Here is a 22,551-nt window from a genome sequence, read left to right as displayed (position 1 = left end):
TTTATACCTAGAGAGACAGTGACCTCAGAGGAGGTCTAGGTATTCCCGACACCCAGGGCCAAGGTCTCCATGCAGGGCCCACCTTCATCTTATTCTCCATCTGCAGGTTTCCAAGGGAAGACGAACAATTTCAAGAAAACAGCTTATCCACAAACTTCCTTTGAAACAATAGTTTTTCTTCACCAGATTGATTTCAAAAGTTACTGGCCAGGGCTTCCCTGGTGGCACAGTGGTTGAGGGTCTGCCTGCCAATGCAGGGGACATGGGTTTGTGCCCTGGTCCGGGAAGATCCCACATGCCGCGGGCGGCTGGGCCCGTGAGCCATGGCCGCTGAGCCTACGCATCTGGAGCCTGTGCTCCGCCAACGGGGAGAGGCCACAACAGTGAGAGGCCCGCATACTGCAAAAAAACAAAAACAAAAGTTACTGGCCAATTAGCCAAAAGGTCGGATCACAAACATGGCTCAGCCCTGTGCTCTTAATAAACTCGCTCATTAGAAGTGAGAATGTTTAAAGACAGCTTGCATATTAAAAGATGAAACCAAAAATAGATCATGTTAGGTACCATCCATCAGTGTTGTCATAGATGCTGTGGCGGAAACGTATCCCTCAAGGAACAGAACCTAAGTTGATACAGAATAATTTGAAGACAAATGCTGTCCCACAGGTACTGGGTCCTCAACTGCCTAGAAACAAACGCTTTTAAAATCTTTCAGAGTAATTTAGAAGTGTTCCTGATTTGAAGTAGAAAAATGATAGCATCTTTTAGAGATGGTAGAAACTTTAAAAAACCTTTAAGCCCAACTCTCTTGTTTTGTAATTGAAACAGTTGAAACTTAAAGCACAAATAGATTTAAGTGACTCTCATCGTGTCAGTTCAAATGAGTCACGATTGCAAAAGGATTTGCGAACCGTATGGGTGAACATTTATATTTGAATAGTACGTACGCCGTGTTCAGCTTAGGAGGAACATCATGTGTTTCTGGCCTCCTAAGGGGCCTTGGTTAACAGTGAGGAAAACGTAGGAGGTCACATCTTTCTTCCAGGTTCCGTCCTGAAAGGACAGAGCTGTGACTCACCCCCCAGGTGCTTTCTCTGGGGCTGGCCTACCCTGGCCTTCACCTCTCTTTGCAAAGCCAAGCTGTTCCTTTCAGGCATAGTTCATCGAAAATTGAACCAATATTTCTGTGCATCTACCAAGTGCCTGCTAAGTACAGGGTTGGGAATAGAGCATGGCTCAGGAATTACACAGTGTGCCATGTGTGTAAGCAACCAGCTGTTACGAATTTGTGAGTTTACAGCAACGTCAGATTTGGGCAGTATTTTAGCTGTTTCTCTCTCCCAGCCCTAAACCATTGAGCAGCTGGAGAAGTGAGGCCAGATTTTGCCCTAGAACCACACTCTTCCTGCGTCTCGGGACCAGGGTCCTTTATCGCCCATCGATACGGCTTTGGACAAGTTTCTCAAGGTAGCAAACTTGAGGAAGTTTCTAGCCACTGCAAGTTCTTTTTCTCGCCTTCTCACTCAAAGGGATGCTTCTGGAGATTTCCCAATGCCGTTGAAAACTTGAGATTGCCTGCACTCCACCGTGCCTAGGGTGTCAGCTTACCTCTATTTTATTCATTTATCACATTCATTCTCTTTTTCTTAAATAAAAATGGATCCCACTTGTGTACTAAAAAAAAGCTTAATTCAAGAAGATAGTGAGTAATGCAAGCTTTTATTTCTCTGGCAGTGGCCCCCGAAGCATATGAAGGGAGATTTTCCCCTTCGCTTTGCTTCTCCTTGACAGAAGGCAGGCAGATCCTTTGGGTCACCCAACCCCTCCACTCTGAAGGCTGCCATGCTTTCTTTTCTCCTTGATGGCCTTCTCTCTGTGCCCCTCTTTAGAGCGTGAACAAGCACTCAGGATGAGTGCACGAGGGTTCTCTTTGGAGACAGGCCTGATGGATACTCTGTGACTCCGCCAGCAGGAGGCTTTTGTAATGTGAACGTCTGTCATGTTCCTCCCTCCCGAGGCTGCAAATGCTTTCTCGTCCGCCTCCTCGCAGCTCTTCGCGCGGTATCTCCATCAAGCCTGTCGCGGGGATCAGGGACCAGTGGGAATGCATCTCATCTCTGTATCTGAGATTGGACCCTTGCCACATGCTGCCCACCACCCTGCCGTTGTCTTCTATACACAAGTTCCTCTTTGGAGGCCTCGTCTTTGCCGCCACTCAAATCTGATTTATCTGCCTTTATCCTTCAGTTTCCATGTCAAGAATAATAGAAGCCTTTGCATTCCCATTCGCAGGGGCACCACTGCAAGCTGGAAATGTTTATATAACTGCTAGGGTGGCGTGATTCTAGAGGAGGGCTGAGTATAGTCCAAAAGGAACAAAATCCAAGTAACGGTTCATTTAGGTAGATAGGGCTTCCAGAAATGCTTTGGAACATTCTAGTCCTGCCAGGAGTCACCCTGTTATTGGTTCTGTTCACAAATATTCCTTTGCTTAGGCAACATGGTCACAGTCAAATCTTTGAAACCTAAAGATTTTATTTGGCCGTAAAATTGCTTCCATATACAAATATGTTTTATGTCAGTAACTAGGACAAGGCTTTTTCCCCTGCAAGAGGCAGTAGAGCAGAGTGGTTAGTTAGAGTGTAGACACTGAAGTTACACTGCTGAGGCTCAGATTCCAACTCTGCCAGCAACCTCTCAGTAAGTATTAGCTAAAATTCTTATCATTATTCCATTGATTCCAAAAACATGTCACGCAAAGCACATAGGTAGTCAGGCTTTAACCCAAGTATAGCGTATGCTCATGTCTTTTTCATAAAAGCTAATACATTCTACACCTGTTAGTGCTTCTTCCAGGATGTACCAAAGGGAACCACTTACATTTTCACCAGTATCCTGCATCCCCTTCCAGAGTACAAAAATTATCGTCACTGTTGTTGACTTTTAAACAAACATGGGTTGCAAAGACAATAAGCTAACTCGTCAACTGCAGAAAGCATATTTTCCTTCAGTTTTTGAAATCTTGCAGACATTGACCATCTCTGATAGCAGCAAAGAACACCAGCGTGGAGTCCTGAAATCCTCTCTGACGCATCCTTAGAGTCAGACTACATGTTAGTGAAAACAGCTTAATTCCAAAGACCAGACAAGTCCCTTCCCAAGAGGCTTCGTCCAAACCAATTTCTGATATAAGAATCACACAAGGATGCTTTAGAGAGGAGCTTTGGAAGGCCAAGAAACCACTGGAGGAGAAAATGGGGCTGAGCAGTGATCTGGGAAAAAGAATAATGATGACAGAGGAGCAGAGGGGGAAATCAGAGGGAGACAAAGGGAAAGACATGTGCTCTTGGCCTGTTTCTGCAGCCTGTCTGTGTTGGGTGGGGCTGAACTGTTTGTGTATCAGAAATTATTTTAAGGCTTCCATGGGTGATCTTGTAGATTTTTATTTTGAAATGATTCAAAATAAATTGACTCAGGCCTCCCTGGTGGCGCAGTGGTTGAGAGCCCACCTGCCAATGGAGGGGGCACGGGTTCGTGCCCCGGTCCGGGAAGATCCCACATGCCACGGAGCGGCTGGGCCCGTGAGCCATGGCCGCTGAGCCTGCGTGTCCGGAGCCTGTGCTCCGTAACGGGAGAGGCCACAACAGTGAGAGGCCCATGTACCGCAAAAAAATAAAAAATAAAAAAATAAAAAATAAATAAAAATAAATTGATTCAAATTGATTTTAACACATGTAGCTTTTGTTTAAGAAAAAAGAAAACTTCTAAAACTATTATGACAAAGTTAGATCTCAAAGCCACTATTTTCATTTATTTTCTTGTTTTAAGGTCTTAAAATAATGGGTAAGGGAAAGGAGGAAGGTATCCAGAATACTTGAGTCATTTTGTTTTGAATTTACTTTTTTTAAAAAGGTGCTTCTTTACCTGTTTTTACCGTTGACTTGAGACATAGTTAAGAGTGGTGTGGAAATGCACAAACTTCTCCTTGTAAAGATAAATTAAGGAAAACCACAATAAAAATTATGAAAGCTATAAAAATTTACAACAGAAAAAGAATTATAATAATGACTAATCAACATAGGATGAACTCTTATTGGAATTAAGATACTAGAAAATACAAATATAAAGAATGGGAAGGTGACGATTAAATACGAAGTTTCTGGTATCTCTTAGGAAGAAAGTGGCTATTGATTAAAGTTATCTTTATTAACACATTAAATAATACCTACTATATTATTATTTATTGTTTTTAAGTATTTTATAATTATTTTTAGTGAATAAGATGAAAGTCAGATTATTAACCAAAAAAGAGCCAACGGTTGAGGGGTTATGACTGATACTACAGACAGAGGTTTCCCAAGCTGTTTTAGATTTTATATGTAGCCTGTCCATTAGTGTTTGGTTTATACCGATTTTCTCGTAATTAAATCTGACATGACCTTTTGGTGTCCAATCAGGATTTCACATGTTCTAGTAATGCACCTGGAAACTGACATCCCATGACACTAATTATCTAGAGAAAACCATGAATGTTTGCACAGTTCATGTTGGCACACTTTCTTATTTCAGTCTGAAAGGAGAATTTTAGGGGATGGTATGAGTGAGGTGTAAACATCACCATGTGGATGGTGTGTCCTAGAGGAAGTGGATGCACACACAGTGGATGCCTAGTTTTTTCAGATATAAGAGGAGCACCTTGTGAGCCAATTTAGGAGAAACAGGGTACTCAGCAAGTTCCTGCTCACCAATCAACTATACTTCAATTTAAAAAAGGAAAAGAAGTAGAAAAGTTACAAAAAAAAAAAAAAAGACTCAGGCAATGGGTAAACCTACTCCAGTGTAAGAAGGGATTTGTCATTGTGTGAGAACCACAGAAATGTAGTAAGCAAAAAAAAAAAAAAAAAAAAGAAAAGAAAAAACCCACTGTTTAATGTCATTAATTAAGTCATCACTTATGACCCTACTTCTTTTTTTTTTTAAACATCTTTATTGGAGTATAATTGCTTTACAATGGTGTGTTAGTTTCTGCTTTATAACAAAGTGAATCAGCTATACATATACACATATCCCCATATCTCCTCCCTCTTGCGTCTCCCTCCTACCCTCCCCATCCCACCCCTCTAGGTGGTCACAAAGCACCAAGCTGATATCCCTGTGCTATGTGGCTGCTTCCCACTAGCTATCTGTTTTACATTTGGTAGTGTATATATGTCCATGCCATTCTCTCACTTCGTCCCAGCGTACCCTTTCCTCTCCCCATGTCCTCAAGTCCATTCTCTACGCCTGTGTCTTTATTCCTGTCCTGCCCCTAGATTCTTCAGAACCTTTTATTTTTTTTAGATTCCATATATATATATGTGTTAGCATACAGTATTTGTTTTTCTCTTTCTGACTTACTTCACTCTTTATGACAAACCCTAGGTCCATTCACCTCACTACAAATAACTCAATTTCATTTCTTTTCATGGCTGAGTAATATTCCATTGTATATATGTGCCACATCTTCTTTATCCATTCATGTGTCGATGGACACTTAGGTTGCTTCCATGTCCTGGCTATTGTAAATAGAGCTGCAGTGAACATTGTGGTACACGACTCTTTTTGAAATTATGGTTTTCTCAAGGTATATGCCTAGTAGTGGGATTGCTGGGTCGTATGGTAGTTCTATTTTTAGTTTTTTAAGGACCCTCCATACTGTTCCATAGTGGCTATATCAATTTACATTCCCACCAACAGTGCAAAAGGGTTCCTTTTCTCCACACCCTCTCCAGCATTTATTGTTTGTAGATTTTTTGATGATGGCCATTCTGACTGGTGTGAGGTGATACCTCTCTGTAGATTTGATTTGCATTTCTCTAATGATTAGTGATGTTGAGCATTCTTTCATGTGTTTGTTGGCTATCTGTATATCTTCTTTGGAGAAATGTCTATTTAGGTATGATCCTACTTCTAACAAGGCATTATTTCATTATAGCTTCAATGCCAATCTTCTCTTCTTTTACTAAATTAAAATTCCACTGGACTGATCACTAAATTAAATTTCCACTGGTGAACATTCTAACCCTGTAATGCTGGACGTAAAGGGTGTTTCACATGAGAGCTGTCCTTAGAAAATGCTGCCAGTTATATTTTTGAATTTAGGTTAAATAAAGTATTCCCAAGTTTTCCCTATCACGGAACAATTTCTCAGTGTTTGCTTCTAAATCTTTAGTTAATTTTTATTGTTTCTTTCAAATGGTAATCGGGGGGGATATTCTTAACAATTCAGGAAAATAAGCAAATTTCATCCTGTGCACCCAGCTGTCTCAACTTCGCTTTTCTTTTTCTGCAGCTGAAACCAAAAATTATTCATAAAAATTCCATGATTTTCACTTAAGTAGCCTCAGGGGAGAGCAAATGCACCTATCAAATAAGTATTGTTAAGGATTATTAATTATTAATGCAGAAGCCAACTGTTTTCTGTGTCACCATTATCACTTTTGTGACATACCAGACAGATGCAGTCCGTAAAGCATGGTGGCATGTTTTACCTTTTACATTTCACTACTGCAAAAATGAAAAGCTACTAAATGTAAACTTATAAACGTGTTATAGAAGCATCAGATTGAAAAATCACTTAAAGTTTTGTAATAAAAACTTATTCAGAAACCACTGAAGGGACTTCGAATGTTTGGAACATTGAGTAACTGACTTCATGATACTTATCCTAGATTATCTCCAGCAGCAACGATAACAATAATGGATCAGAAATGTAGGGTGACTTTTATTTATGAGCTTGAAAATGAATGCGTAAATCTTAGGCCTCTCTTTTCCACATCGGTGTTTCAGCATCAGGGGTCTTCGGTTCCGATGGAGTGAGCTGGATGCCACAGGGCCTGACCAAGCCCACGCCCGGCCAGCGCCCAAAGCCAGGACTCCTAGTTTCTGCAGCTGCACTGCCCTTAGGGTCCCCGCCCCTTCCCTCTGTGCTTCTGCCGTTCGGTGTGCACCCCACACCATCCAGTCATGTCAGGTAGTTAAAGGCTGATGTGCACAAACAAGGCCCCCGGGCTTTGGGGGTCATTCTGAAATTTTCACAGTGTACCTGGATTGATGTGGGTGGGAACTCCAGCTTCAAAGTCACTTAGCCTCCTAAGCCTGGGTCTCATCATAAGACAGAAACATAGTTGTGATGCTGAATAAATGAGATGGTGCATGTAAAACACACCTGGCCTGAGGACTTATCCACCTGCCTCATTTAATTGTCCACCATCCTTCTCAGCCCGCTTCCCAGGTCCCCTTACTTTCCAGCCCAGAGCCCTCAGCTCCTTTGCTGACAAAGCAATGGTACTGCGCTAAAATCCTGCTCGGCTGCATCCAAAACTGCCCTCCAAGGACAGCCCTGTCGACCCCAGTCTGATTCAAAGGTCAGCCGATGCATCCATGACCCACCGGCTCCTGAGCCAGCCCAGCCCAGGCCTGAAGCCCACCTGAGCCCCTGCTCTGCACCAGGGAGCCTGTCAGTGGCGCTGTGAGGCCAGCAGGGGCCTGTCCCCCTGCCCAGCCCTGTGTGACCTTCCTGCCCTGGAATCACCACCTGGAGCCACATGCTGCTCACAGGCCCTGGGGTTCCAGGCATCACTGCCTGGATGTCTCCACTGCTGGTTTCCACCAGCCTTGTGGTTGCCAGGGATCCATCTTCAGAATATATTAATATTTTTTAATATATCTAGAGTATTTTATAACTTTCCCTCTCATTAATTGGTATGGAGCATGATCTCTTTGTTTACGGTCCTTTACTGTTCATGTTCAACATTGTCCTGTTTCTCGGGAGTTTTTGTTTTTTGGTTTTTGGGTTTTTTTGCGGTACGCGGGCCTCTCACTGTTGTGGCCTCTCCCGTTGTGGAGCACAGGATCCGGACGCGCAGGCTCAGCGGCCATGGCTCACAGGCCCAGCCGCTCCACGGCATGTGGGATCTTCCCAGACTGGGGCACGAACCCGTGTCCCCTGCATCGGCAGGCGGACTCTCAACCACTGCGCCACCAGGGAAGCCCTCTCAGGAGTTTTTGTTCAATAAATAGAGTAGATCCCTCCACTCTGGACACTGATGTCTGTCTGCACCTGCGGGAAGCTCAGGGGCTCCCTCTGGTCTTGACCTTTTGATACCTGGGCTCAGCTTTCTAGCCCACTGGGCCCACCTCCTCCAGGCCCCCTCCCTCCCTTCCTCCCTCCCTCCCTTCCTTCCTTCCTTCCTTCCTCCCTCCCTCCCTCCCTTCCTCCCTCCCTTCCTTCCTCCCTCCCTCCCTTCCTTCCTTCCTTCCTCCTTCCTTCCTTATGGCTGTGGATACCTCGTCACACATCGGGCCAAGCCCACCTCCTCTCAGACAACCAAACACTTCTTCCTCTGCCTTCTTCCTAGAAGGTAGGCTTTCAATCTAAAAGATTGCTCCCTAGTTGTGTTTTTAATGTCTTCTTCTACTACTCATAAAGTCTGAACCCACAATTCTTGTAAAAATTTCGCATGTTGTCTCAAGATGGCTCCCATGTGTCCCTTCCCCACTCAGGTGGCACTAAGTCACCCCTACTGGATGTTTCACCCAGAGGACCTGCCCCCCTCATTCCTCCCGCCAAAGTCACATCCACTCTGCACTCCACCACTGCAGGAATAAGTACAGTCTCTTCCTGACGTTGACTACTGTAGACATACATCACTGGCTGACAGTGGTCTGCAAATGGTTTCCCTTGTGAATCCCCAAAAGAAGTTTGAAAAAATCATGTACCCCCTTTGAACATTTTAAATTGCTATCTAAAGTTTTCATCATAGGTTTATATACGTTTATTTGTTAATAGGAGATAGGCGATATTTAATTATTTTCTAAGATAAAATGAGGATTGATATAATGAGAATAAATATTTTATGATGTGCAATAAATAGAGTTTAACCACCTTACAGATTAAAGCACGCCGAATCTGAAAGAAAACACATGAAACTTTCATCCATGGTTTGCATCCAGGAAAACTTGGCTGTCCTACAGAACAGTCCAGTTCCAGTTAAAAGAATAAGTGTTACCAGCCTCTACCACTTTGGATGGTCTGAATTCAGAGCATCTCAGGATGAACCAAAACGCCCCATTTTTAACACCCGATTTTTCCCTTTATATAAGTATGTTTCATAAGGGAAGGCAGGAAGCGCTTTGAGTTTCCAGGGTCAGTATTTCAGTCCATCCCTTGGTTTCACACCTGCAGGTCTTTCCACCGGGGCAGTGCCCCATAGCAATATTTAAGATGAGTGAGGGCTTTGTCAAGTTGGAGAGAGACCACTGTTCCTGGAACTCCTCAGGGAGATCAGTTTGGGCAGAGTCCATAAAGCCACTAAGTGTCTAGAAATTACTACTTTGGAAACTACCCATGTCCCCTTGGAAAATCTCCTTGTGTCTGCAGAGGTGTGCACATCTCAGCTGACGTTCAGGACGCCGACCTTACTGCACTTTATATGCGAGTGTGATGTGTTCTTGCCTTATCTCCACCTTATACGGCCACAAGCCTCTTGAAAGCAGGGGCCGTAGTTCTGTTACCACTTTTGCATCCCTCACCATCCCTCCCAGGGTGCCTGGCACAGAGCAGGCTAAGTGCTCACCCGTGGATGTGGGTCGCACACTCAGATTCCCACCAGGGGCCAGGAAGGGGATAAGAATGAATGAAGCAAGCTCGGAGGGGTCCTGGCAGGGGATGCTCGCAGGGACCCCAGCGGGGTGGCACCTGCAACAGCAGAAGCCGAGACTGGAGCCCCGTCCAGGCACAGGCTGTGCGGGGCCACATTTGCCTCATTAAGGAATCTGGGCTTTACTCAGTGGAGACCCCTTGGAAGATTTGTAAGCAGGAAAGTAACGTTTTGCAGAGGCAAGCTGTGGCTGCGATGGGGAGAACAGGCTGGGGGATCCCGAGGGTGAGGCTAGGCTGGTCATTCAGGGGGCACGTGGCTTGGGGGGCTGTGGTGAAAACGGAGGGAGTAAACCAGGACGTGCTGGGTTCTGGAAATGCTCAGATGCAGGCGAGGTTGAGGCTGCGGAGAAGGGGCCTTGGGAGAGGACGTGCCCACGAACTTGGCCTTTATTCTGTAGCAGTGGGACCATGGGAGGCTTAAAGGAGGGAAATTGATCTCATATTAAAAGGCATTTAAAAAGGCAGTTTTCGGTGGTTGACATGGCTTTCCTTCTCTTCTACTCTTGCCGGATTGTGATGACTTGTACACACACACCTGTCAGGTAGGGCCCTTCCCAGTTCCTTGGACGCTCACCTGGCGGCAGTGTGACCGGTGGGGTTAGACCTCACCCCGTGGACAACTTTGCTGACCTCTCTCTGCCTCAGTCTCCTTTCAGTAAAATGGGGGAAGAGTAGCACCTATCAGATAAGGTTGTGATTTTTAAATTAATGACATAATACATGGAAAACACTCAAAGGAGACCTGGGAAATAGTAAGAGCTCAAAAGAAGTTAGGAATTATCCTGTTTACAGTGGAATACCAATTCGTATCTGTACCCTTTCTTCCCTTCCAAGAACTCTCACACGCCACCATGAGCTCCAAGGACCTTGGCTTCCTGTGGCTCTAACGCAGAAAACATACTGTATAGAAGTGAGAATGTGAAAAGGAGGGGTGGGAGTCATCTATCAAGGTTTGAAATTATGATTTTTAATATCTCCCACTGCCATGAACTAGAGAACTGGTCTTACACAATAGAGCCATCCTTGAATGTCTTTCACTTACCCTTTTCATGGCTTTTCATTGTTTTCATTCTGCTCTAGTTCTCTCTGCCCTTCTTTGTTGCTGCTCCTCCAGGGCTGGGTGGTGTAAGAACACCCTTCCGCCCGTCTCCTGCTCAGCAGAGAGAGGTCTGTGCGTGCTGACGATCGTCAGGGAAGTGGGATGTGGTACTGGCCTGATGCTATTGAAATTTCAGGACCTTACCTTTTAAACGCTTCGGTCCCCCAGGGACCGCTGCTGAGAATAACCTTCCGCCTAGTGTGCCAACATCTGTAAATGCATGGCCACAGTGATCGTGGGGCTCGCACCCAGCCAGCAACTGCAGAAATCAGATACCTTCCGGGGCTGTCATTGCAACCATTCATGCCAGAGGGAGCGGGGTTCACAGCGTCCTTTGCCTGCTGTTTCCTTGTCTTAGGAGTTTAGCTGTTTGTCCACCCTAAGAGCAATCTCCAGTGACCTCTCCATGGATTATTCTCCCCATGCTGAGGGTGTTTTCCAGCTTTGGGGAGACAGACATCAAAGGCTAGGAATACATCCCTAGCCTCCTCAGGTGGTCCTCCCCCCGTTTCAGCCCAGCGACGGTATGGGACTGAGGGTAAGCGCCCTGTGTACCAGGCACGCATCTGGAGACGCTCGGTGTTGGCTCACAATGGCCACAGTCCTCCAACGCCACCAGGAGCTGCTAAAACCACATGGTGTCAGTGAGGTCATCCTGCCCCAGCCTCCAGTGTGCTTTTTGATTTTGTTTGGAGACGTGTATCTCTGAATCATAAGGTATTCGGGTCTCAGGAAATAATTTGAAATATGTTGAAGAGAAGAGGAAAACAGGATTGACAAATTTTGCACTAAAAACCTTACCTTTGGGTTCCTGCCTTCTTCTGTGTTTCCCCCTCCAAAAAAATAAGATTTGAATGAACATTCATGAAAATATCTTGAATCATCAGCCAAGATAAGACTCTCCAGTGCCCACCCTGAGCAGCTTCATCATTGAATTGCCCCAGATGTGGGACCAGGTGTGGGAGGAGCTGAGTGGTGTGCAGGAGGGGACCACGCTCACATCCAACAGCACATGGTGCCACCCAGGAAGGAGGCAAGAGACGAGGGACAAGGAACAGGAAGAACAGGGCAAAACTGCACAGGGAGGGTCAGGGAAGGAGGCTGGGGGACCTTTTCTAGCACCAGTTTTTTCTTTCTCAGATCAACTTAGAATAATCTTTGTGTTCAAATTCATTTTCAGATCTTAGCCCCAAACTGTTTCAGTTCTTCTGGATACCTGTCCTAATTTTAGCACTAAAAAGACCCTCACCTAATGCATTCTTCTCGCCTGATCTTTTTTTTTTTTTTTTTAGTGCAGGTCAATGGGTAAGAAAATCATCAAGACTAAATGATGATTTAGTGATCATTGTCATCACCCAAGTGAGCCTCTAATTCTTATAAATGCCCTTTATTTTAAAGATAACCCAAACGTAGTTAAGTAAACATTAAAAAACCTGTGTCACCTTAACTACCGCTTTGCCCCTTGGTAAAATGGCACAGCCATGTTCCCAGATAATATTTTATAAGGGAAGTTCCTTCTAAATCAGAAAGAATTGGGATTTCTTGATTCAAAGAGCTTGTGTACGGCTTAGACTACTCAGTAAATTCAAAACCTACAAATCTTGGGTGTTCCACAGTTCCACCTCCTTAGGAGACCACGTGACAGGTCGGAGGTGGAGCCGAATGTCTCGATGCTGAAGATCTGTGGTCCTTCCCCAGGAGACCCAGCCCCCAGCCCCGGCCAATAAATGCAAAGTCTCTTGGGTTAGGACATCAGAATTGTTTAGAAGCTCCACAGTAATTGTAATATGCAACCAGAGTTGAGAACCACTGCCTTCGACGGAGAACAGTTAGTGGAAGCCAGGATTGCACTCTGGCTCGGGATCATGGGTTGAGTTAAGATTGGAGGCAACGCCTCGGGGCAGGGGCCCTCAGAGGAGCCATCTGCTTAGTGGTTGGGGCCAGCTCCTGCAGCACTGCCTAGCGGCGCTCTGTGGACTGGGTGACCATCACGCTCATTCTGAAGAGGCTCCTGCAAAAGATGCCCTCCTTTCTATGAATCGGGAAGGAGTAAAAGCAATGTGCTTTCAAGCTTCTACAGATAATCTCTGAAATACGCCAAGAAACGGACTCATATTATCTATTAACATTACTTAATATTTTTATACTTAATATAACAGTATAATAGTAAATAATGTGGTTTATCCTGATGCATACAGACTTATTCATTCATTCATTTATTCATTGAGCTGCTATGTGCTGGGTATCCCACAGGCACTAAGGAAAGAGCAGTACTGCGACAGCCACATTCCCCACCTGCCCCCACCCCCCGGAACTTGAGACAAGTCATCACAGCAGGGTCTGAAGCCAAGAAAGGGCAAGTGAGTTGCACCTGGGAACCTGCCCCCAGCCGTGCATATCTCTGTTGGGCATAGAGGGGAGAGGGGGCTTTCTCCCTGAAGGCACTCACCATCCGCCATGCTGGGACATCTGATTCATCCACGGTAGCCCTTGTCATCAGAACTGTTTCTAGAAGTTTCAGAGTAGGTGGCACAGGCCTGTGCATCTAGTGAAGGAAGCAGAAAGTGTCAGCCCTGTGTTTCAGGGTCACATTGGGAAGGCTATCTGTTTGCACAAAGATGGACTCAGGGTATTTTTTCCTTGTGAGTAAGTAACAAGCTGTTAAGTACACAACAGAGGCACCTCTCTCCCCGAAAGCTAGAAGCCTAGTGATTGATGGAATCCGATGTTTACTTGTGCCCCCTGTAACCTTGACTGAAGCCACTGAAATCTTCAGCCTATGCATCAGGAGAATGGCACGCACATGCCAAGGGACGGGGCCAAATGGCAGGCTCAGCTTCATGGTGGGCAGTGTGCAAGGTCCCATAAGGGGACTCGACGCAGAAGCTCAGCAGTTGGAGGGGTTCTCACGGGGAGGGGAAGAGCGTAGCCATGGCAGCAGGAGGAACGATAGATGTTTGCAATCCAGAGAGGAGGGAATGAGGCTTGACAGTGAGGAAGAAGAAGAAAAAGTACACAGGAACCAACTGGTAATTGGTCCAGAGGGAGGGGAGATGACTGAAGGTGCCCCGGCTGTGCCCCCATTGCTCAGCCAATGAGTGACCATTCATAAATACCTTTAAATGCACCTTGGTTTTTTTGTTTTTGTTTCGGTCTTTGTTTTTGCAGTTTCAACTCTTTTATTACCTTGGGCTTTAGAAGGTTTGAGTTAAATTCCTTAATGTTCATTTTGTAAGGCAAATGAAGGCTACAAGTTCTTCTTCCTAACCTATGGCTTAACCTACTGATTTCTGCAAAATAATTTATGGAGAAAGCTTTCTGTTTTTACTGATCAAATTCTACACTCAATGATAATATATCTCTTTAAAAAAAAACTTGTCATAGAAAATTTCAAATATGTACAAAAGTCGACAGAATTGTATAATGAATCTTCATGTAACCATCACCTGGCTTAAAAATTGATCAACTTATAGCCCAAATTGCTTTAAATATACCTCCAACTTATCTCCCTCCATTCCTTATAATATTTTAAGGTAAAGGCACCTTGTTTTGCTCTGACGCTTGGTTGTGTGTAAAATGCCTAAGTGTGTGTTCATTCCAGGAATCCTTAAAATAACCCTGAGACGTGTTCCTGAAATCAGTATGTAGATAAAGAGAGATGCAGACACTAAAGGTCTCAGTAGCCCAAGTAACTTGCCCCAAATCACACAACCAGTTCAGAGCCAGAGGCAGATCTCAAATTCACATGTATGAGCTCCAGACCCAGTGATCTGCAGTGTCCAGATACAGCAGCACAGCTGTCCCGACCCATCCCTAAATGCTCGTCTGAGTCCCCGTGTAACGTGACTCTCCATGCCTTTGAAGTTGTCTTCCTCTCCTGTCCTCACATGTCTGCTGGTCATATAAAGATTTATGCTATTACATGTAGACCCTCAAACATGCATGGGCATAAAGTCAAGTTTGGGTTTTTAAAAAATCTGCATTAAAAGAAAGTTTAAGTTCCAGCTTTCTGTACCTATACAGTATCTATAGCACTGGCATTTTGTAACCCATATTTTCCCTCTTTTTTTTCCCAGTCCATAAAAAGAGCTTTTAAATACTAAGATCCCAAAAGCTGGGGCAGCAGATCCCGGTCACGTTCAGTGACAGGAAGTACAACTGCTTGAATCCAACTCCTCTCTTGCTTGAAGGAGTCAGGTGAAATTTTTTAAAAGGATTAATTTGACAGATAGCACAGAATAAGAAAAATATTAGAAACAAGAAAAGGCCATTTTTCCTATAGATGCTCATTTCATTCTATATACCATTTCCCGGGATATCTGCCAGTTGTTAGCAGGAAGAGTAATGGTACCCATTTCTTTTTTTAAATTTCACTCTTGAGTATTATGGAGATAAATAGCTAAATGATGAAGAAATAACGTTCTTTCACGGCAGTCATTTAAGAAGGGCAAAAGAGCTCAAAAGCAGATACACTGGATGACATGAGAAGATTCAACCATGAGTGAAAAATTCAGTATTTCTAAGGGTGTCGTTTTAGGAAGAATACCCTCTCGCATCAACACTAGAAGGAGAGCTCTGTCCACGTAGAAAAGTAAGGGGACTCTGTGGCCGTCCATAGATTTCTTTGCAAGCCCCAGAAATTTTCCAGTTGCAAACTCATAAGGAAAACAAAAGTCTCTGCTGTGTTTTACTGCAGGACCAATGCAAGAGACCATCTATGACTTCTGGAGGATGGTGTGGCATGAAAACACAGCGAGCATCATCATGGTGACCAACCTGGTGGAAGTGGGGAGGGTAAGTGGTCCTCTCCGCCTCCTGGTCATTTGTTCCTTGCTTAGTCAGCTCTGGAAGCAGTGTGTGTCCTTCCAAAAATATCAACTACCACGGCTCCTCCTCTTGCTTGCTTATAAATTATCAGTAAACATAGCCTGAATTGCTTTCATTTGTTGTGATAGCAACAGACAGAAAAGGCACTCAAGATTTAAAAGCAGTTGTTATCCGGCTATATTGAGTGCACAAAAACACGGCGAAGCATGCATGCTGGTTGTTGGGTGTCAGAACACAATGGGAGTCCCCAGGAGACAGGACTGCATTCCCCACCTCTGGGAAATCCACTCTGAGAACAGCCAGCAGGCCTGGAGTCAATCCTGGGCTTAGAAATCCAGCATCTCCTCTGGCTTAGACTTTCCTTTCCTCCCTTTCCTGACCAGTAAAGTGGAGACCACGCTCCGCCCCCCTCCACCCTCCACCCTCCACCCCCCACCCCCCACCCCCCACCCCACCCCACCCCCGCCACCCGAAGGTCTTGGGTTACTTCATCTGTATTGACTACCGAGGAGCTATTTTTATTTAACCAGAAATTTCTTGAGTAATTAAGATCTCAGTCGTGGGATGCGACAGGATTCTTTCCAAAGGGAAATCTTAAAACAAGAAGATACACAGGGTGCAACTGCTTTGTTGAATAGTGGGCCCAATTCTATGGTTCTGCTGGAGGACCCATTACTTCTTAGAGAGGTTGACATTGTGAGATGTACCCTCAGCCTAGAGATGAGCCTTGAGTTGAGATATCGGGGCAGAAACCATAAAGGGGTTGTCTCTTAAGATTAGCTGTCGACCTTAAAAAGAAAGGAAATCCTGCCATTTACAACACAGATGCACCTGGAGGACATCACGCCAGGTGAAATAAGCCAGTCACAGAAGGACAGAGACTGCGCAATTCCACTCATAGGAATGATGGAGAATAGTCGAACTCTTAGAAGCAGAAAGTACAAGAGTGGTTGCCAAGGATTGCAGGGAGGGAGAGGTGGGGGCTTGATGTTCAGTGGGTATGAGGTTTCAGTTATGCCAGATGAACAAGTTCTAGAGATCTGCTGTACAAAGTGTGCTTGTAGTCAACAATAGGCATCGCGTACTTGATTTGTTAAGAGGGTAGACCTCACGGTAAGTGCTCTTAATACACACACACACACACACACACACACACACACACACACGGGCATGCACCAAGAGCAAAGGCACACAGGAGACCACAGGAGATGGTGGATGTTGTCTGTAGCCTTGGTTGTCGTGGTGGTACCAAGGGTATCTGCATGTGTCAAAACCCATCAAATTGTGCACATGAGGTTTTTTGTACATCACTTATACTTCTTCAATACATCTGTTTAAAAATATGGATTTTCAGAAGGTATCAGGAAGCACAAACCGGGAAGAAGAGAGACATTAAGAAGTGGGAGGTACTTACAGTCCTAGCAAAAATGGCAAATCAATAACCTGAAGATCCTCCTCCTACAAACACTTAGAAATTCTAGATAAAATGTAAATGTGTTTTCATATATTTAATATTAAATATAAATGTATATGTAAACATATATATTAAAAGTGTTTAGCTTAGCTCTCAAGAAAGTAAACTACTAGAGACCAGAAAGTGAGGACGAGAGACCACAGCAAGGGTGGGCCCGGCAGCTGCCCGCTGGAGGACAGGCACGATGGTGCGCGTAGGTCTTAGTGAGAGGGTGGGAGGGCTTCGGTCTCACGAGCTTGGATCTTGAGTTTTAAAGCCCACCAAGAACAGGAGGTAACACCTTGGACATGTGCAATGCTAAGGATTTGAACTGAGATGGCCACTTAAAACCTAGACCCACATATGATAGATGCTCAGAGAAAGGGCAAAAGGAGAGGTTGCAGGGGGGAGTCGGGGAGGGAAGCCAGCCCGGCACCAGAACAGGGAAATGACACAGAAGCAAATGGGTCTTCACTTAGGCTCTGGGTGAGAAAGTGCTTCCACTAATTCACTGGTCAAAGCGAAACTCCCTAATATAATTCAGAAAATACTTAGAACTGTGAATCATGAAGCATCATTTAGTAAATGTGTCAGATTCAAAGAAAATGGTACCCAAAACTATATATATATATATATATATATGTTCTTAAATATTGTTATTAGAAGACTGAGCATCTAATTCAAGAAGATAAATGAGGAACAGAGTACAACTAAAGAAAGAAAAAAAAGTAATAATAGCAGAGCGGAAAGTTATTAAATAAAAATCAAAGAAACAATAATAAAAATCACCATAATCAAAAAGGTTTTGTGGCAAGACTAATGAAATTGAAAAATATATGGCAATCAGAAGAAAGGAAATCAAAAGTAACAAATATTGGGAATAGGATGCATTTTTTATCATAACAGATAATATGAGTAACAATAAATTTGAAAATTTAGATAAAGTAGGTAATTTTCTTGACAAATATGATTTTCCAAAACTGACTCGAAAAGAAACAAATTCTGAAGGACAATCATTATTTTAAAAGGGAATTATAGTTAAAAAGTGACCCACGTGGGCTTCCCTGGTGGCGCAGTGGTTGAGAGTCCGCCTGCCGATGCAGGGGACACGGGTTCGTGCCCCTGTCCGGGAGGATCCCACATGCCGCGGAGCAGCTGGGCCCGTGAGCCATGGCCGCTGAGCCTGCGCGTCTGGAGCCTGTGCTCCACAACGGGAGAGGCCGCAACAGTGAGAGGCCCGCGTACCGCAAAAAAAAAAAAAAAAAGTGACCCATGGAAAAGCACTAGTCCCAAACGTATTATAGGTATATTCTGCTAAATAGTCAAGGAATGGGTAATTCAAATCTTATAAAAATTATTCTGAGAAGAGAAAAAGAAAGACTACTACCCCATTTTATTTTAAGAGGCTTGATATCAAAACCAGAAAAGGGCATATCAAAAGGGAAAATTATAGATAACACAAATTAGGAAGAAATAAATACACCAACAGATCAAAAAAGAGAGCCCAGGTGTCGATGTAGGCATTTGTGGGAAAATGTGTAATTAGTGGGAAAAGCATGATCTTTTCCATCAGTTGAACTGGGACATTTGATTATTCATGTGGATTTTAAAAAAAGCCCATAAATGAATACTAAATAAAGACCAAAAGTTTTAAACACTTTAAAACTTTTAGAAGGAAATATGGGGGAAAATATTTATGGCCTTTGTTTTAAGAGCGTTCCAAATATACCAAAAGCTCAACACGTTAAGAAAAGGATGGGGAAAATTGACTATTAAAATGTAAAATTTTCTGTAGAATAAAGGATATTAGTAAAGTGACAAGACAAGTGGGGAGAAGCTATGGGCCCATTATGTAAAGGAGAAAAGCTTACAAAGCACTAGTTTACATACTAACAGTGTAAAAACCATTTCCGTCTCTCAATTGTCTGTCTCCTGGGAGATGGTGAGAGCAGGGGAGCTGGCTGGAAGTGGGGAGGGGGAGTCGCTGAGCTCCCCACCACCAACCCCTCACATGGGTGGTGGAGATGTCATAGCACCTGCTTCATAGGGATCTTGTAAAGATTAAATGAGTTTCTACGTGTCAGGTGGTTAGAGAAGCTCCCACCCCATTCTGAGGACTACGTAAACATGGATATTAATGTAACCCTTACATTTTCTCCAGCAAAGCTAAGACCTACAGTGGTATCTATAAATTACCTTTTTTCACCCCAAATCAGTATTTTGCTATGAAAGCAGTAATGACCACTGGAGGAAAAAAAAAAAAAAATTCAACTGCCCCAGAAAGCAAGCTCCTTTCAGGGAGGAGACAGCCTTACAGATTTTTGGTCTCTCCCTCCTGGCATTCAGGAAATGCCCAACAAAGTGAATGAATGCGAATTCTTCCCTCTTAGTGTTAGAGAGTAGTTAGCATCTGCTAGGTTAACTGTGAAACAGCTACGCTAAATATTTTATCTGTTTCTTCCCCTGAAATGTATGATTCATCCTGAATCTTCACTCATCTCACAAATACTTGTTGACTGCCCCTAGTATGATAAGGAGCAAAGAGATGTGGAGACTGCTTTGCACTGCTTTGCTTTCCCACTAACTGTATTCCTTGAAAGTTATTTACCAGATTTTACATATTTGCATCGGAGCTCACTTAAAATAATCCCAAGATAAATTATTTTGAAAAGTAGATAATTATTAAAAATAACAACTACTACTGGATTTTTTTTAAAATAAAGGCACACGTGTATTTTTTGCTTATCTGAAATTCCAAAGTGTGCTATCTCAGGACTCAGTGACTGTGTTACCAGCCAGGGTTCTTGGCCTCCTTAATCAATAGAAATTGATACGAGGCCAGACAAGAAATTCAGGCCAGGCTTTATTGGGGCCCGTGTTGCAGCAGGGGGAAGCGAAAACAAGTAACAGGTTCCCATGCTTGTTCCCGAGGCAGGGCGAGCTGGTTCCTTGTATGGGGTGAGGTTAGGGGTGTGTCCAGGGGTCGGGCCGGAGGCGTGGCTTAAGGGGTTTACCCACCCCTTTGGTGGTGGTGTGTGCAGGGGGCATGTGCCCTGTTTTTGCTCCTGGCTCTTCAGAAGTGGCAGTTGAGTGTTTCTGGTCTTTCTGTATCTTTTGTCCAGAATTTGCCCCAACTGTGCATGCACACAGTTATTTTTAGTCCCTTATAGTTTCTTTGTATTTTGTTGCTTGAAGAGATGTGTGTCCAGGTGCAAGCACTGCAACAAAGGGTCCCAGGTCCCAGGTCCCAGCCTGTCTCAACTAGAGGTGAGCTGTTTTCATATGATAAACCCTCTTCCTTTAAGGAAAAATCAGGACAGCATGGTCTTTGGCTAACAGGTCAAAGGAAGATTGTGCTATAAAATTACTATAGTAAAAAACCTTCATGTCTGTTGGACATGGCACCTTTTGCTGGAATGCAGTTTCATTCCGAGTTACCTACCTTGGAATAATAGCAAATAAAAAGGCCAGGCAGTGGTGGTCTCTGTTCCTTCCATCAGGCACTTGGACCCATCCCATACAGGGTGGCCACTGTTGATATTTTTGATGGAAACTATTCTTTCTGACAAATAACCGTGGACAGTTCAGCTAACAGTGTGCAGCAGAAGAGGGGAGTCAGGGTTCAAGTTCAGCCATAAATGGAAGCCCCCAGGCTCACAGAAATTCAGTAATTTTAGGTCTGGTAAGCCTACTAAAAAAAAAAAATCCTTGAAAATCCTTACCCGCTTTGTGGGGACGTGGCAAGCCCTGGAGAGTCCTCCCCTGTTACCATCAGCCTCTTGGACCAACCTGTCTTCAATTAGTAATGCACTTAATGGCATCTGTCCTTGAAATGTCTGGTGTGATTTGGGGGTGTTGACAAAAGGTCACATGCCCTCCGGGAAAAAGTCGAATCTTATTCCAGGCTGTTTCCCATTGTTCATCCTGCATATTTGTTGAGAGATGACGTTTCCATTTTCCATGCTTGGAAACAGCAACAACGAACCACTGAAGAAATGAAAATGACATGGTTTTAAGGGGAGCAACTAGCTACTTACCACGTTGAGTGCACGCAGTGTGTCCTTCATGAATCAGGCATGAGCCCAGGAACACTGTTTGTTTACACAGACTTGATTCATTAAGTCAGAACCGGGCAGCTTTCCCCAGATTTCTGCCCTGCAGCGCTCTGCATTAGGCTGCTGTAATTGCTGGTGTTAGAGCCGCTGGGAGGCCTTCCCTGTCGCAGCACCTGTGCAGAAGACTCAGACGCTGCACTTCCCTCCAGCGGGGTCTCCGGTACATCTGCCAGGACCCGTCATTATCTAAGACTTCCTGGTTACCCCCGTGCGTCCCTCTCAGCCCGTGTGTTGTGGGAAGGGACCCTTGTCAGTTTCCCTGGCACCTGGCGACAGCTGCACACCTGGCATGTAAATTGCACCGGATGTGCTGTGATTGTTTTCCCTCTTTAATGAACCCACCCGAAGGACGCTGAGCTCTTTATCCATCGCCTGTTTCCCAGGCACTCCCATTGACACGGTTTCCGCGGAGCCTCAGGACTCCGTTGTGTTGTACTAATTCATCTGCCGAAAGTCTTAGAACCAAATCTGGGGGCCTCCCAAAGGAGATTTTTTTCCACTGGTAATTTAAGCTAATGATTTCTAAACATATTTAGTCAGTTTTATGAAGGCCTCATTAGAATGTGACTGTTTATTAAAAAGCCAAATGAGGTCTCAGAGTCATGTAGGAAAATTATCGTTGAGCTGCTCTGAATAGTTCTGATAACAGGTGATAAAGGCTTTTGGAGCTAAGAGAAGTAGAGACCAGAGATGTTAACCCCCATCAATGTAAGGGATGCGAGGGGGCCACCTAAATGGATGCTTTAAAGGTTGTCATTTACCCAAAGAGGTTGACCTATAATTCCTTTCACAACGTTTATCACTAAAAGGGTAACAAAAGAAAAAAGTTAAAAATGAACACTGTTCGTCAGACTTAGCTGTCAAATTCACATGCAAGGAAGGTATATTAAGATTTCAAGTGCACCTGTCACATACAACAAAGAACATTTGCTTTTCTACAAAAGCCACCAGATCCAGGATCAATGGAAGAAGCAAGAGAGGAGCAAGATTTCCCCCTTTATAACATGGGGAGATACTGTTTAATAGTAAAAATAACATAAGTAATGCCTAACAGGACAAAATAATAATATTTTTTACAAAATTTCTTAAGTTGTTCCAATTTGTACATGAAAGGGAAGAGACAAATTCTTTTTGAAGACATTACTGAAATTTTTCTGTCTTGAACTCTCACGATTGCCTTTCATCGATCTTTTTTTAATGAATTAAATATTTAAGATTGACACTTTGTGACCTGGGTAATTATAGCCTTAACTTTTGATGAATTTATACTCATTCAATAAGTATTCCTCTCCATTTTGATCTACCATCAACCATTTCAGAGGTCATATTAATGTAGCTGATTCAAGCCTTGCCT

At 44.0% G+C, this 22,551-nt stretch overlaps 1 protein-coding gene across 3 annotated transcripts in view; it reads left to right on the top strand.

The window, feature by feature from the left end:
* PTPRM (protein tyrosine phosphatase receptor type M) overlaps positions 1 to 22,551 on the top strand; it is a 759,871-nt gene that overhangs the window by 682,645 nt on the left and 54,675 nt on the right. For all 3 annotated transcript variants that reach the window (XM_060119604.1, XM_060119603.1, XM_060119605.1), the window contains one exon: positions 15,499 to 15,596. In XM_060119604.1, the coding sequence (XP_059975587.1) occupies positions 15,499 to 15,596 (98 nt within the window). The remainder of the gene's footprint in view (positions 1 to 15,498; positions 15,597 to 22,551) is intronic.

The sequence above is a fragment of the Mesoplodon densirostris genome, chromosome 15 (genome assembly GCF_025265405.1).
Source record: "Mesoplodon densirostris isolate mMesDen1 chromosome 15, mMesDen1 primary haplotype, whole genome shotgun sequence".
NCBI classification, from domain to species: Eukaryota; Metazoa; Chordata; class Mammalia; order Artiodactyla; family Ziphiidae; genus Mesoplodon; species Mesoplodon densirostris.
This window is presented reverse-complemented; position numbering and strand designations above follow the sequence as displayed.